Raw genomic sequence first — 13299 nt, 5'->3', positions numbered from 1 at the left:
CGACACGAAAAAAAACGGCGTCGCGATCAGGACCTGCAAAATGTACAAAGCCAATGCCAAAAAAAAAAATCACAGCCGAATCCTTCGAGGGTAGAGCAGCCAACCACATAAAACGTTCAAACGCCAATCGAGAAAGAAGCGGCGCTCGCACAACCGAGAAGAGAGAGAACAACAAAAGGAGCGGGCGTGGGTGGGGGTGGGGGCACTCTGTGGAAAGAGAATAGTGTCGCAGAACAATGGCAGATGCGCGGGCGTCGCTGAGAACGCCAGAGGCTAGAAAACACTCTACGACACCGCTCGGCAACGCACACACACAAAACGCAGAGACCCAAGCAATGCGATCCAGCACCAGTACCGGCGAATGAGACGGAGCAGAAATAACCGGAAAAAAAGAGTTGACTCAAGAGAGAGAACGAGAGACAGGTGCCAGGGAAAAGATGAACATAAAACTCGACCAGAACGAGTAGAGAGCGCGTCAAAACAAAAAGGAGAGAGAGAGATGGGGGGAGCTGATGATCACGACTCCAAAACGCCAACAACGACGCAGCAGTGACACACACCTACGCGGACACCAACCGACTGGGAGTGAGTGCGAGAGAGACGGAGGAAAAAAAGGAAACCTTGTTTTCCGTTTTCGGTTCAGCACGGAGACAGATGCAACGTAGTGGAAGAGCGCAAAAAAAAAGAAGAGAGAATCACAGCAACGGAACAAAACAAAAGAGGAGAAAACAGAAGCAAAATGGGGGAGATGTGAGCCGAGTTCACCGATACCTCGAGAGAAACACAGCGAGAAACGCGTGGACGAACGAGCGCGAACAAAGTTGCCAAAGGTCAACCAAACGAGGGACAAAACAGTCACACACACACATACATGCACGCATGCACACACAAATAAAGAGAGAGGAGGGAGACACACGTGCACGCGCGTCTCTCGTCAAAACGAGTCTCGAGTCAGGCGTGTTGCTTTCCACCCACCTAACTTGCCTGATTCACATAGGCAGATATACAGGGTGTGCCCAGAAGCGCACGCGCCGCTTCCAATCGATGGTCAAGAGAGAAAGGGATAACAGGGCGAAGCCCTCGCGAAAAAAAAAGAAAATGTCACCACAATCCACAAACTATGGAGGTAAAGACATAGAACAATTCGAGCAGAAAAGGGGAAGGAGAAGCAAGAGTACCACAGACACACGCCGAACGGGCCCTCCGACGAATACAACGAAAGAGACAATGAAAAAAATTTTGTTGTTGTTTCTCAACGACTGAAAGCAACGCAGATGAATCCGGATCGTCAGCTATGCGGTCACCGCCTCTGTTGGCTGCCAGCTTGTTTGCTGCTTTACGATATCCGTGTGCCTGTGGCGTTGCGGCGGCAAGCGAAGAAAGGAGAAGGGGAGGGGGGGGCAAGGGATCGTCTAGATCTGCACACAAGGATGACAACAAGCACGCAAACAAAAAAAGGAGAGGGGAGAAATCAGGTGTGAAGAAGAGATGAGAGACACCGAGAAAGGCGGAGCGCAGAAACCACGGCTAGGAGAAGGAAAACGTGGAGCAAAAAAAAGGAAGAGAAACTGTGAAGCTGAGAGTGCTGCGAAATAGGGTGGTTGCTGTCGCTGTGGTAGCGGCCGCCGTCTGATCTGCCGTTCCCTTGTCGTTTGCTTTCCCTTTGGCGTTTGGGTGTGTCTGTTTGTTTGTTTTTTCCTTCCGTCCGTGGCGTTTTTTTTTTCTACACACACATACACGGGAACAGAACCCTGACTACACACGACTCAGGCACGCTGTTTGAACTGCTGCGCAAGCCCAAAGTGATCGTCCGCGGTGTTCGCGAGCGCGAATCCAAAATGCAGGAGCGCGATGCGAATGTGTGGAGGGACGCAGTTGAGAGAGCAGATTGCTGCCGGAAGAAAGGACAGAGAACAAAGAAGTACGACGGGGTTGTAGAGGAGCAGCGAAGAAACAGGATATTGGACAAGCGACTAGAATTCTCGAAACATCAGGTTCGCCACAGTAGAGGCCGTGAGGAAGGCAAACGGCACGCAGCACAGCACTGTGAACGAGGGGGAAGAGGGGGAGACGAAAGATGAGGAAGGAGTGCTCCCTTGCCGTCGGAAATACACCCAACTAGAAGTAGCGTGAGCGCTTTCGCAACAAAAAAGCACCACGTCAAACTCTCTGCTCTCGAGCGACTGCCGTCACTCTGGGTTGCATACCCTCCTCTTGACAGTCGGCCAATGCCTCGGCGCACCGACGTGAGCCAACGCATGAGATCCTCCATGCACACAAACGGAGCCTAGGGGAGCACGGCGGAGCATTGAGGGTCTTGCTTCGTATCTCTCCGGCTGTCGTTGTTTTGTTCCATTTGCATCATTCCCGTACAATCAGAAAAAGACGAAAACAGCACAGCCGCCGTTGAAATAGGAGTGGGAGACGAAGAGGCCAACCGAAGGAGATCGTGCAAGGGAAGTAATACGGAGTCGACCAGTGGCAGAGGACACGCAAGCGGAAGGCAGCGGCACGCACCCACCGATACGTCACAAGGAAGAGCCGCAACAACGGTAAGATGCGGCGTGGTCACCCGGAGGTATGCATAGAGAGATCATGCGCAGTGGTGAACTTCACTTTCGTCAATCGTTTCCATGTATGCTCTCCGGTTATGGCTGCCACCTGCCCCCCCTCCCCTGCCTCGTCCCCAGCACAGCACAATCTACATACAGACACACAGATATTACCTGTAGCCGTCACAGTCACCATTGCCTCTCTTTCTCGCTCGCATTTCGCCGTTCAGCTGCTTGGAACGCTGAAAGTCACCAGCTCACAAAAGCCGAGAGACCAGCACACACGCGCACCAACACAAAGAACCATGAACGAGCACAGGCGGGCACACAAACACACATACAAGCGTCAAAATAAAAAAAGTCATTGTGAGGAGACGCTTGTCCTCAAGACCCCCGCGAGAACGCAACAGAGGGCAGAAGCAGCGGCGTACATCTTCTTCGCACCATCCGCGCCAATCCTCAGCGACAGCGCGCGGGGTGCACAGACGCACACACACACACGCACACAAACGCATCCCTTGCGCGCGCGCACGTGTGTTGACGCAAGGGAGTCTTCGCCGCCACCTTGACGTAGCCTGAAAACAAGAGGGATGACGAGAGCACGACAAAAAAGGAAGGCGGGTGTCGAGGCAGAGTCGCCAACGCAGTGAGCCAGGAAAACAATCAGCCTGCACTACACGCACGATCACCGGGCGAAGGGGTACAAGAGACGCACACACACACACGCTCGCAGTGTACATGGCAGCATGTGCAGATGGTCACAGGTTTCCTGCTGCCTTCTTCGTCCATCTACCTTTTTCTACTTCCACATCTTCTTCAACGACACATTCTTGTCCTGGTCCTTGTGCATCACCTTGGCAACAGCAAGCACAAAGTCCTCGTGCGTGATGTGCACGCGGCGCTCGCGTAGGGCAAACATGCCCGCCTCGGTGCACACCGCCTTCAGCTCGGCGCCGGAGCAGTTGGACGTTTTCTTGGCAATGTCCTTGAGGTCGATTCCGCGCGTCAGATTCATCTTGCGCGAGTGGATCTTGAGAATCTCAAAGCGGGCCGCTTCGTCTGGGGCGGGGAACTCGATCTTACGGTCGATGCGACCAGGACGCAGCAGCGCCTCGTCAAGGATGTCCATGCGGTTGGTTGCCATAATCACCTTGATGTTTTTGGAGGCCTCAAAGCCGTCCAGCTGGTTCAGGAGCTCAAGCATGGTACGTTGCACTTCACTGTCACCGTTCTCGCCCGACTCCAGGCGCGAGGAGCCGATGGAGTCGATTTCATCCATGAAAATGATTGAGGGGCTGTGCTCGCGCGCCATAACAAACAACTCACGCACCATGCGGGCACCCTCGCCGATGTACTTCTGCACCAGCTCCGCACCACTGACACGGATAAAGGTGCAGTCGGTGTGGTGTGCCACCGCACGCGCAAGCAGGGTCTTACCGGTGCCAGGCGGGCCATACAGAAGCACACCCTTCGGCTGCTCAATACCAAGAGCCTCAAACAGCTTTGGGTGCTTTACGGGGAGCTCGATCACTTCCTTGATCTCCTTCACCTGGCGCGACAGGCCGCCGATCTCGTCATAGGTTGACTCCTTGCCAGCCTTCTCAACCTTCATGAGCGACACGAGCGGGTCGACCTTCGTGGGCAGAATGTAGTGGATTGCCGAGGTGCCGCTGCGCAGGGCAACGCGGGCGTTGGGGGTCAAGTCCTTGAAGTCCACCGACTTGTCCACATCCACCACCATCTTTCCCTGACCAGAACCAGCCTTCACCAGCACCTTGTTCTTGCCCATTACTCTGACAACGTCCACGACCAGGGAGCCGGATTCCTGAAGCATCTGCACCTCCTCCTTGAGGTGGCGGACACGGCGGTTAAGGTCATTGCGCTGGGCTTCGAGTCGCTCAAAATTGTCGAGGGTGCGCTTCTGCGTTGCGCGAAGTTCGTGGATCTTCTGAAGAAAGTAGTCAGAAACGGCCGTGTTGCTCCCCGGCGCCGTTGACGAGGATGGCGGCACGGCAACGTCAGCGAGCATGGCTGGATGTATGCAAAGAAGTGTATGTGGCAAGGAAACGTGAACACAGCCAAGATGGAGCAAAAGAATGTTGATAGTCTGCCAGAAAACCTTTCCAAAAGAAAAACACCAAGTAGCCGCTGAGTTCTGATATCTGAAGAGCGGCAAGCAGGCAAATCGACGGCGCACACGGCTGCTTGTCGGTTCAAAGGTGCGACAGCGGAATGTCTGCCAAGACGCAAATTCGTATGAATGCGCGTGCGCGTTTGATAGGTGAGAAAATAGCCGAGGAGAAACAAAGCCCGTCTGTGTGCTGCGGATGATGTTCCTCCGAAAGCTGCGCACAGTCACACACGCACAGAGATGCGCACACAGCGGCCACGGATGTGGCGATGTGAAAGACGATGGTGAGCAGGAGAGAGAGAGAAGTGCAAACTCAATGAAAGGGGGAGGGGAGAGATCATACAGCGTTCTCCTCCATCTTGCATGTGTGAGTATATGCGCATGTGTTTGTTTTTGGTGAACGTGTAGGCGGGGTGCCACCGTGTTGCTCGGCACAGACACACACACGCACACGTTGGAGGTGCAAGAGACGAGAATATGAGTGGTGCGATGTGATGGAGAGTGGAGTACGGTGTGGACAAGAAGGGTCCACTAGCCCCTTTCCCACTCCAGCGCGGTAGAACCACTACAAAGGTGGCACAGGACGGAATGACAGTCCTGCCGGTCGCACAATACTCTTGCACCACCCACTGGGCGGCACCCCGGCAAGAGAGTTGCCGCAGAAGTTTTAGCAACTAAACGTGCGTGTGTGTGTGTGTGTTTAATCAAACCCAAGGGATTCATGAAACTTGTCTGGGGGTCCACCTTGTTTCGCGCCCCACAAAAAGCAGGGTGCCTGCACCGACCGCGAGGGATACAACGCGCCAGCGCAAGCACTGACATACAGGCACCTCCGATCCTTTTCGCTTACCACTGCTGCTGCTGCTGCAGCTGCAAGACAGTTCGTGATATGGCCGCATTGCTGCAGCTCCGCTACTTGCACACAACGTGTTTTGACTATTTTATTTTTCGGGTGTGGGCGGGGAAGCATTGTTCTGCGGATGGAAAAGAATAAAAACGTAAAAGCGGGTTTCTTCGTGGTGGTGGCGAGGGGTGGCGAGGAGGGGGCAGACCCTTCCTGTCATCTGCCGATGCGCTCATCACAAAAAAAGAAGGAACATGCTCCAGTGATTCGGTGTACAAGAGGAAGAGAAAACAAAAGAAACACACAAAGCAAGCAAACACCAACACCCGAGTGAATCGTGAGCATCTACTACAATCTAGAAAACGGAAAACACACGCACATAAAGCACGACAGGATCGGATGTGGAATCGACAGGGTGGAGATAGACGCCGTGGCGGTGGGTCTCACGAGAACCGGAATCTAGCCATCGTACAGCCAGGGCACGGCCACACCGTAACGGTACGGCCATCAAGACAAGAGTGATACACAAACACAAGGTCGTCTTGACACTCCTTGACATAAATCAACGGCAAAGCAGGGCCTTACGGTATCTGTGTGACGGGGAGCGGGAGGGGTGTCGGCACCTTCTGAGTTCCACAACATGGATGAGGAGCCGGCGAAGCCGCCGATGCTGAGGGTGCGGTACGCTGACTGATCTAAGAGGTGCAGGAGAGCACACGAAGAATGTAGCAATGGAGAAAGGCGAAAAAAAAAAGAAGAGAAGCGCAGCGTGAGAGGACACATCACGCTGACGGAGGCGAACAACTGGAAGGGGAGTGAGCAGAGAGAGCGAGAGGAGAGAAGAGGGCTGCTTCTGTGCCCACGAGGGCCATTCGTCCTTTCTCCCTTGCCCTCGCCATTTGCGGCCGTTCCGCTGCCTCGGCGCTGAGCACACAAGAAAAAGAACACGAAGAGGAGTGTGGGGATTTGGAGGGAGACAGAGGCGTCTTCCGAAAGGGAACACACAGTCTAGATCAGCGCAGAGGGAGAAGGCAAAGTATTCAAAAGAAGAGAGGCGAGGTGATGGTGAAGTAAACATGTGGTGAGAATACACTACAGATAAAATAATGTCAATGTGAGAAGACGGAAGGCAGGTGCGGCGCAGAAAGTGCCAGTCTGCAACACTCGGCGTTCAGACACACTGGGCGTGGGAAGATGGGGAGAAGGGGCTCAGCAGGACCCCGCCGGCACGTTTGTGGGAGAGAGACGCACGAAACAAAAAAGAGCAAAAGGAAGCGGCACCCTGGCACACACGCACACACACGCACACATACACTCGTCAAAAAAACACCAAACCAGCAAGAGAAGGTGTGCACCACCGCTTCAAATTACAACAGAACACAACGGAGGTAACAACGAGATACATAAAGCATTCATTCGCTCAGACACACACGCACACACACATAGTGATAGCGGCTATGAGAGACACACAGGCATGAGCCTGTGGACGAGGTAGGCGCACAAGTGTAAGACGACGCTCGAGCGCGTTGTTGGTGTTGGCGATGGGTTGAACAATCTCTCTCTCTCTACGGCTTGCGTGATGGCTGTGGCGTCACGTTTGTTTGGAGCGGTGTCAGCACCTGCGAGCCGGAGCCGACGGAACACACCACGCCGGCGCCGTGATGGCCTTGAGAGAGTGTGTTTGGCACCCCCCAAAGGCCCATCGACGTGCTCTGCGACGCCGGCGTCACGTGGCTAATGCTGCTCAGCTGACTCCACGAAGCCGGGTCGTCGTTGCTGGTGTGGTCTGGTTGATGCTCCTGATCCTGCGCCAACTGGATCCAGTGCACGGCGCTACGCACGTGCGAAGAGAGCATAGATGAAGAGGAAGCCACTCCCGTCCCAAGAGTTTGCACCGGTGCCGGAATGAGGTCATCCATCGTGTTTAGCGCAGCTGGAAGAAGGTGCTGCAGTCGTCTACGATGCTGCGCCTCGCGCCTCTGCCTCTTCACTGCGTCCTCGTCGCCGTCGCCGTCGCCATCCTCCTCCTCTAGGTTCTCAAAAGCAGTCGCTAAGTTCATACAGTCGACCCTATCAGGTACAAGATTGCTTGAACCACGTGCGTCGTTGATACCTCCGGAGACCAGCGTGCTGGCATGCCTTTCCTGCATGTCTGTCGCTTGCATTTCGGAAAGGCAGCGTTTTCGGGATCGGAGGAGCTGCAGTCCGCTGGGGATGCGACTGCCGCACGGCTCACGATGGCCACTATCGCCAAACGCCGACGCCCACCGCATGCAGCTCCTGCTCAGGCCCCCGGCGCCTCTACCCTGGAGGCCAACGTCGAAAGAGCCACCACCGCCTTGAGCAGATGAAGCGTCGTTGCAAGCGCGCTGTTGAGCAGCGTCGTCTGCGACAATGCGCACCGCAGGGGTCAGCATCGGCGAGTCGCCACCGCCGACCCTCTCGACAAGCTCTTCCTCTTCAAACGCAAGTCGCTTTGGGGTAGGAGAGGTGTGGATAGAGATGTGCGCCAGCCGCGCGGCTACCGCCTCGGCCGTCGTCGTGGAGGCGGGATATTCAGACCCACGCAGCTGCCCCGGGACATCCACCCACACGCCCCGTCCCTGCGGGGTGGCGGTAGACATGTGTTCGCGCCACTCCGCAGCTGTCCCCAAGCGGGCACTGCAGCCACTGCCGATGTTGGCACACAGAGATGCGCCCAAGTGGTGAGAGTTGGTCTCCGACGCATCTGCGTGGGACGCGAGTTCGACACCTGCAGACACTCCATTAGCGGCGCGATCGTGCGCTTGCGAGTTTGCTGCGTTGTTGAGAGACCAGAGATCGCTTGGCGGAGGCGTGCCGCTGTTGGACCGGGCATAGCCCTTGCGCGGTGCAGCCTCCAAGTCCGCAAAGGAACCGTTCAATGCCGTGGCTGCAACGTCTCCTGTTGCCGGTATCGCGTTCGATCGCGTCACCTCGCGGTTGTCATTGTGGGTTTCCTCTTCGGTGCTCGCCACAGGTGCACCGCTCAACAGCACAGCGTTGTCCTCGGCGCAACTGGAAACGTCGAGCTGGGAGCCCGAAAAAGATGCTAGCAGCGGTGCCGGCTGCCACGCAATGGGTGGCAGGGATGCAAACAGGTCTCTGCCGTTTGTCAGGTGGTCACCACGATGCGAGATCGGCACGCCGAGCAACGTCTCCTCCTCTTTCTCCTCTGTGCCATGGGAACACTGCAGCGGCATCCGCACCTCGTCAGAGACGCGCCAGACTTGTGTCGCACAACCGATGACCGGCTCCTTGTCCTCCTCATCCTCCCCTTGAATGGCGCCCCAGTCGCAGTGCACGTCAGAGTCCGTGTCGCGACAACGCAGCGTGGTCGGGCGGCCAATAGACCAGTTCGTCGGCACAGCAGGGCTGTGCCCGTTGGAAGAGAGCGAAAGACGCGTGAGCCGTGGGACGGAGGCGGAGGTGGCACACGGTTGCGTGGTGTATGTGTGCATGAGAAAGACGTCGTTGCTTCCGCAAGCGGGCAGATCACCGACACCGTCGTGGCGCTCCTGAAGCGTACAGACGTGTTCATTCGCCATCGAGAGCGTTGCCGTAGGGAACGGCGAGTGTAACGGCACTGTCGCGCGTGCAGCCGAAACGGCGGACGGCGTGTCACACGTATTCACGCCGGTGGATGGCACACCACTCAATACGGTGGTGTATCGACCAATGCTCTGCCCTGCTTCTCGACTGCTGGTGCCGTACCCGACTGAACAGCGAGCTGGTGCGACGGATCGATCGGCACTTGGACACGAGAGAGACCGAGTGCGACGCACCACGGGAGCATCCGCGATGGATGGCATGAATGAGCATGGTGACTGCTGCAGGGGAGCAGCGGATGCATAGGCGGTGCATAGTGAGGCGGGAAAGGGATGCGTGTTCGCTAGCGCTGCGCACTGCCTCGTCCGAGACTGGCACACCGTTCGCGGTGTGCAAGGGCTAGCGCCGTCATCCTGCGGCTGCCACAGCGCGACATGCCCTACGATAGAGCGCTGCGCATGCGACACACCTTCCTCGTCAGCATACATATAGGCCACCTCCTCCGGTGCGTAGGGCTCAGCTCCGTCATGCTGGGCCGTTGGCGTCTGTGTCTCCGAGTACCACCGCAGGCTTCGGAATTGGAAGCGCTGCGGCTCCGGTGTGCTCGGTTGCGGGAACAGAGCTGATCCACGCAAGTTGTCCATGTGCGAGCACGCCGAAGCAGCGGCGGGTCGCATCCAAGATGACAAGTGTGTGATAGCGGCCACAGTACAAGGCCAGCGCTTGAGCAGCCGCGGCGCAAAGGGCAGCTGCCACCTGCCTTTCCTCTACTGGTATCTGTGCAGATCACAAAGCGACGTGGGATGTTTCCAGGACGTCACCCCTCCCCTCCCCCGCAACCAGCAACTGGATATAAAAGAGAAAAGCGGAGTGAGACTAAGCTACTCCCGCTATGAGCTCTGCCAGTCCCCTGCGATTAGATGGCGTGACTGGGTCAGATGTGCACACGAATAGGCTTTTCCGTCCGTAAGCCTCCGAAAACACTATGCGACCTGCAGACGAGGTGGAGTGACCTTCGAGACAAGAGAAGTTTGTGATCCTTCTCAGATCGCAGCGGCACGAAACACTTCGCTCCCTCTTCTCTGACCGCTGTGACGCGCGCAGTGCGACCAACACTGGTGGAGATAACTCCCTTCGTGTGGGGCAGGGAGCAGTCGACGAGTTGGAGAGAAAGCGATGGCGAGGTGAGAGAAAACATTCGGCTGGTTTATTGTCACATACTGAATCTCGTCGCGAGGAGTGGACGAGATGCAGGTATTGCCAAGCGCATCGTCCCCAGGTGATGAAGCGGCGTGTGAGGATGGGCATTCACCAGTGTCGTTTGGTGATCTACAGCAGAGGCGGAAGAGAACGTTGTTTTCTTCGCTCTTCTCCCTTGTTCCTCGCTGAAGCCACCTGCACCCTCGCTGTGGCACAGACAGGGATGATGCAGGTTGCCAGGACCACTTTTAGGCATCTGTTGCCGACGGCATCTGCGAGCCAACGACGCAGGCGCAGCCTCTGGTGCGCACAGGTGCCTCGACGACCCTGCCTTTCACCTCTTTTACCCACTGGAGCGTCACTCTATGGAGAAACAACAGTACAGAACAGCTATATGAAGACAGGAAAAATAAAGGAACAAAGTTGCGTGAGAAGACAGCCGCGAGGCTGTCATGAGCCATGTGGAGAATGATTGACGGGAAGAAGCAAGCAACACGATAGCAGCGACGCATAGAAGAGGGAACGGGGAGGGGGTGGAGGGTCAACGGAGACCACCACCGCAATCCTCTCACAGAAGGAAAGCAAACCCACCCAACGACGTAATCAGCCAATGCCGTACAAAACTGATATGGGGCATAAGAGGAAAACAGAAGAGAATAAACGGCACACACACACGCACGCAAGCACATCCGTACACTAATATACAGGCGCACAAATACCCAAGCCACTGCCTTCGCGCTCTGCGCAGGTCGGAGACAATAAACACAACCAAAGAGCAAAGTAAGTGTACCACTCTAGACACACACACATATATATATACACCACCGCACAGACGACATCCGCCATCGTCGTCATTTACCACGCACCGTGTCAGCCTTCTCTGCGTTCAGGGTTCACCGGAAGCTCTAAGTGGATTCTATGCGATGGACACGGAAGGGGCAACCACGTCAAACAGCAACTTTCGGCGGAAGGAGTTCAGCGCTGTGCCGCCTTCGGCACGCGCTGACTCCGATGGGGACTTGCGTCCCATGCGCGACGAGGCTCGCGATCCAGCGCCGTTCTGACGGCGGCTACTCGGCGTGCCAGATCGTTTTCCCACAAATGATTTCGGTCGCTCCCACTCTCCTGCGCCCTCATTCGTGGAGTAGTCATCGTGCTGCTCGGCCGCCTCCCTGACCTTCCTCGCCTTCTTTGCGCTGCGCTTCTTAGAGGGCGTGAAAGAGTCCCCTGTTTGGCCAGAGGGAGAGTCAGAAGTGTTTCCAAACTCCTTCTGCAGCGCCCAAGCCGCCGTCTTCTCGTGGTCAGCCAGCTGCGGTCGCTGAGAGGAGTTGCAAGTCTGGTTCTTGGTTGGATTTCGGTCGCGCGGTTCGACCGCGGCGCCGCGGCCGGCCATCCCAATGCTGTCGTCACAGCTGGAATTCTCCCCGGCCCAGTGCCGCCTACGCCATTCCTCGAGAGCGCGCAGAGTCGCCTCGCGATGGAGGCGCCGCTCCTCCTCCGTTGGTGGAACGTATTTGAAGCGGTCTGGTATCCGCTTTGCCACATCTGGCACGTACTCGGTCATGTTGCTGGACCTAGAAGACGTGCCCGCGTGGCGCTGGGCAAAGGAGGAGTAGTTGTACATGTTGTATAGTGCTTCAGCATAGCGAATGTGCGGGGCGTCGAGGGCGGCGCGCGGCACGCCACCACGAAGGTACTCTTCCTCCACCGCCCGTGGCAGCGGAGAGTTCTGCCGAGTGCGAGACGACACGGAAGACACCCGCTGCGATTCATCTCTGGGACGCGCAGATGTCCGCCTGTGTGCTGCGGTGTTGTACCTCGCCTCCGCCGAGCGCGGCGACGCGCTCTGAGTCTGCCTTGTACCATAACCTTGTGAAACGGATGAGTTAGAATGAGTGCGCACCACCCTGTACAGCGCCCCCAGGGTAGTGATGCGGCTTTGGCGGTACTCCTGCACGACGGAGGTGACGTGTGCGTACGGGTCGTTGTGTTTCGATGGGATCCGCGGGGTGGAGCTGCGGTCGCTGCGGCCAGGGCGGATCGGCTCCCGCGAGCTGTCGGCTCCCGTTGAGTTTCGAGCCACGCCACTGTGCGATGTGCTGCGCGTCGCCTGCGACTGATGCTGCTGCGGTTGCTGCTCGCGAGGGGTGTCACTAATGACGCGGCGCTGGTGCGGTTCGCTAAACCGCAATGGCTCGTCAATCGACCCGCCCGCTGTGATCGCCCTCAAGGCCCGGTGACTAAAGTTACTCTGTGCCGACACTTCGCGCGGCCCAGCCAGCGACCCTCTCTCCTCACTGCGCGCAGAAAGCTGCTGGACCACACCGTCCTGCGCCGTTACTCCCGCGTATGCAAGTTCCGCGTTCGTGGGGACCGCCCGGGAGCTACGAGAGGTCTGACGTGCCGAGCTGGTGTACGAGTCACTGTCGGGCCGGTGAGTCATTAGCCTCGGGTGCAAGTTACCCTCCGGCACCACAGCGTCGGAGCTGCTCATCGCAACGTTATCTAAGAGACAGCGTCAAGTAAAGCTACCGCAATGGCGACCTCCCGAGGGAGGGGGGAAGGGGCGGTAAAGCTCCGCGCGTCGTGTGAGCTAAACTAAAAACAACTCTCTTTGTGCGCTCCTCCTCACGCTAACTCGAAAGTCGAATCAGAAAGCGCCACGAGGAGAAGAGTCACTCGCTGAAAGTTGCCAATCGTCACTGTCTCTAAGCGCTCGACCCTCTTCTCCGTGTTAGCCGTTCCGGTCAGCAAGAAAAAAAAGGGCGTAACGGACGCGTCGGAAACAAGCAGAGGTGCAAACAAAGATAAAATCACGCGCGAAATAAAAAAAATGAAATAAAAAACATGTGGTACGCGTACGTTATGATGGCGGGTGAGAAGCTTCGTCACCCTTTTCCGTGGTCGGCGCTAGATCTATAGTCTGATGACGGTGCGTGGAAGCGGTATTCCTGTGGACTTCGCAACTCAGCATACACATCAGCGCGAGGATGTATGGATGAGGT

General features: G+C 56.7%; 3 protein-coding genes across 3 annotated transcripts; all 3 read right to left on the bottom strand.

Moving 5' to 3' along the window:
- Positions 1-3351: 3351 nt before the first annotated feature.
- Positions 3352-4581, bottom strand: LMXM_36_4360 (proteasome regulatory ATPase subunit; the record flags this gene model as incomplete). The annotated part of the gene is made up of 1 exon (XM_003874745.1): positions 3352-4581. One exon carries the CDS (start codon positions 4579-4581, stop codon positions 3352-3354), a length of 1230 nt encoding a protein of 409 aa, XP_003874794.1.
- A 2511-nt stretch (positions 4582-7092) lies between these two features.
- On the bottom strand, positions 7093-9771 carry LMXM_36_4350 (conserved hypothetical protein; the record flags this gene model as incomplete). The annotated part of the gene is made up of 1 exon (XM_003874744.1): positions 7093-9771. One exon carries the CDS (start codon positions 9769-9771, stop codon positions 7093-7095), a length of 2679 nt encoding a protein of 892 aa, XP_003874793.1.
- Positions 9772-11210: 1439 nt separating this feature from the next.
- LMXM_36_4340 (hypothetical protein, unknown function) lies at positions 11211-12788 on the bottom strand (the record flags this gene model as incomplete). The annotated part of the gene is made up of 1 exon (XM_003874743.1): positions 11211-12788. One exon carries the CDS (start codon positions 12786-12788, stop codon positions 11211-11213), a length of 1578 nt encoding a protein of 525 aa, XP_003874792.1.
- Between the last annotated feature and the right edge of the window lie 511 nt (positions 12789-13299).

Source organism: Leishmania mexicana, chromosome 20, assembly GCF_000234665.1.
Source record: "Leishmania mexicana MHOM/GT/2001/U1103 complete genome, chromosome 20".
Lineage (NCBI taxonomy): Eukaryota > Euglenozoa > Kinetoplastea > Trypanosomatida > Trypanosomatidae > Leishmania > Leishmania mexicana.
The sequence above is the reverse complement of the archived record's forward strand: the minus strand, read 5'-3'. Positions and strand labels throughout refer to the sequence as shown.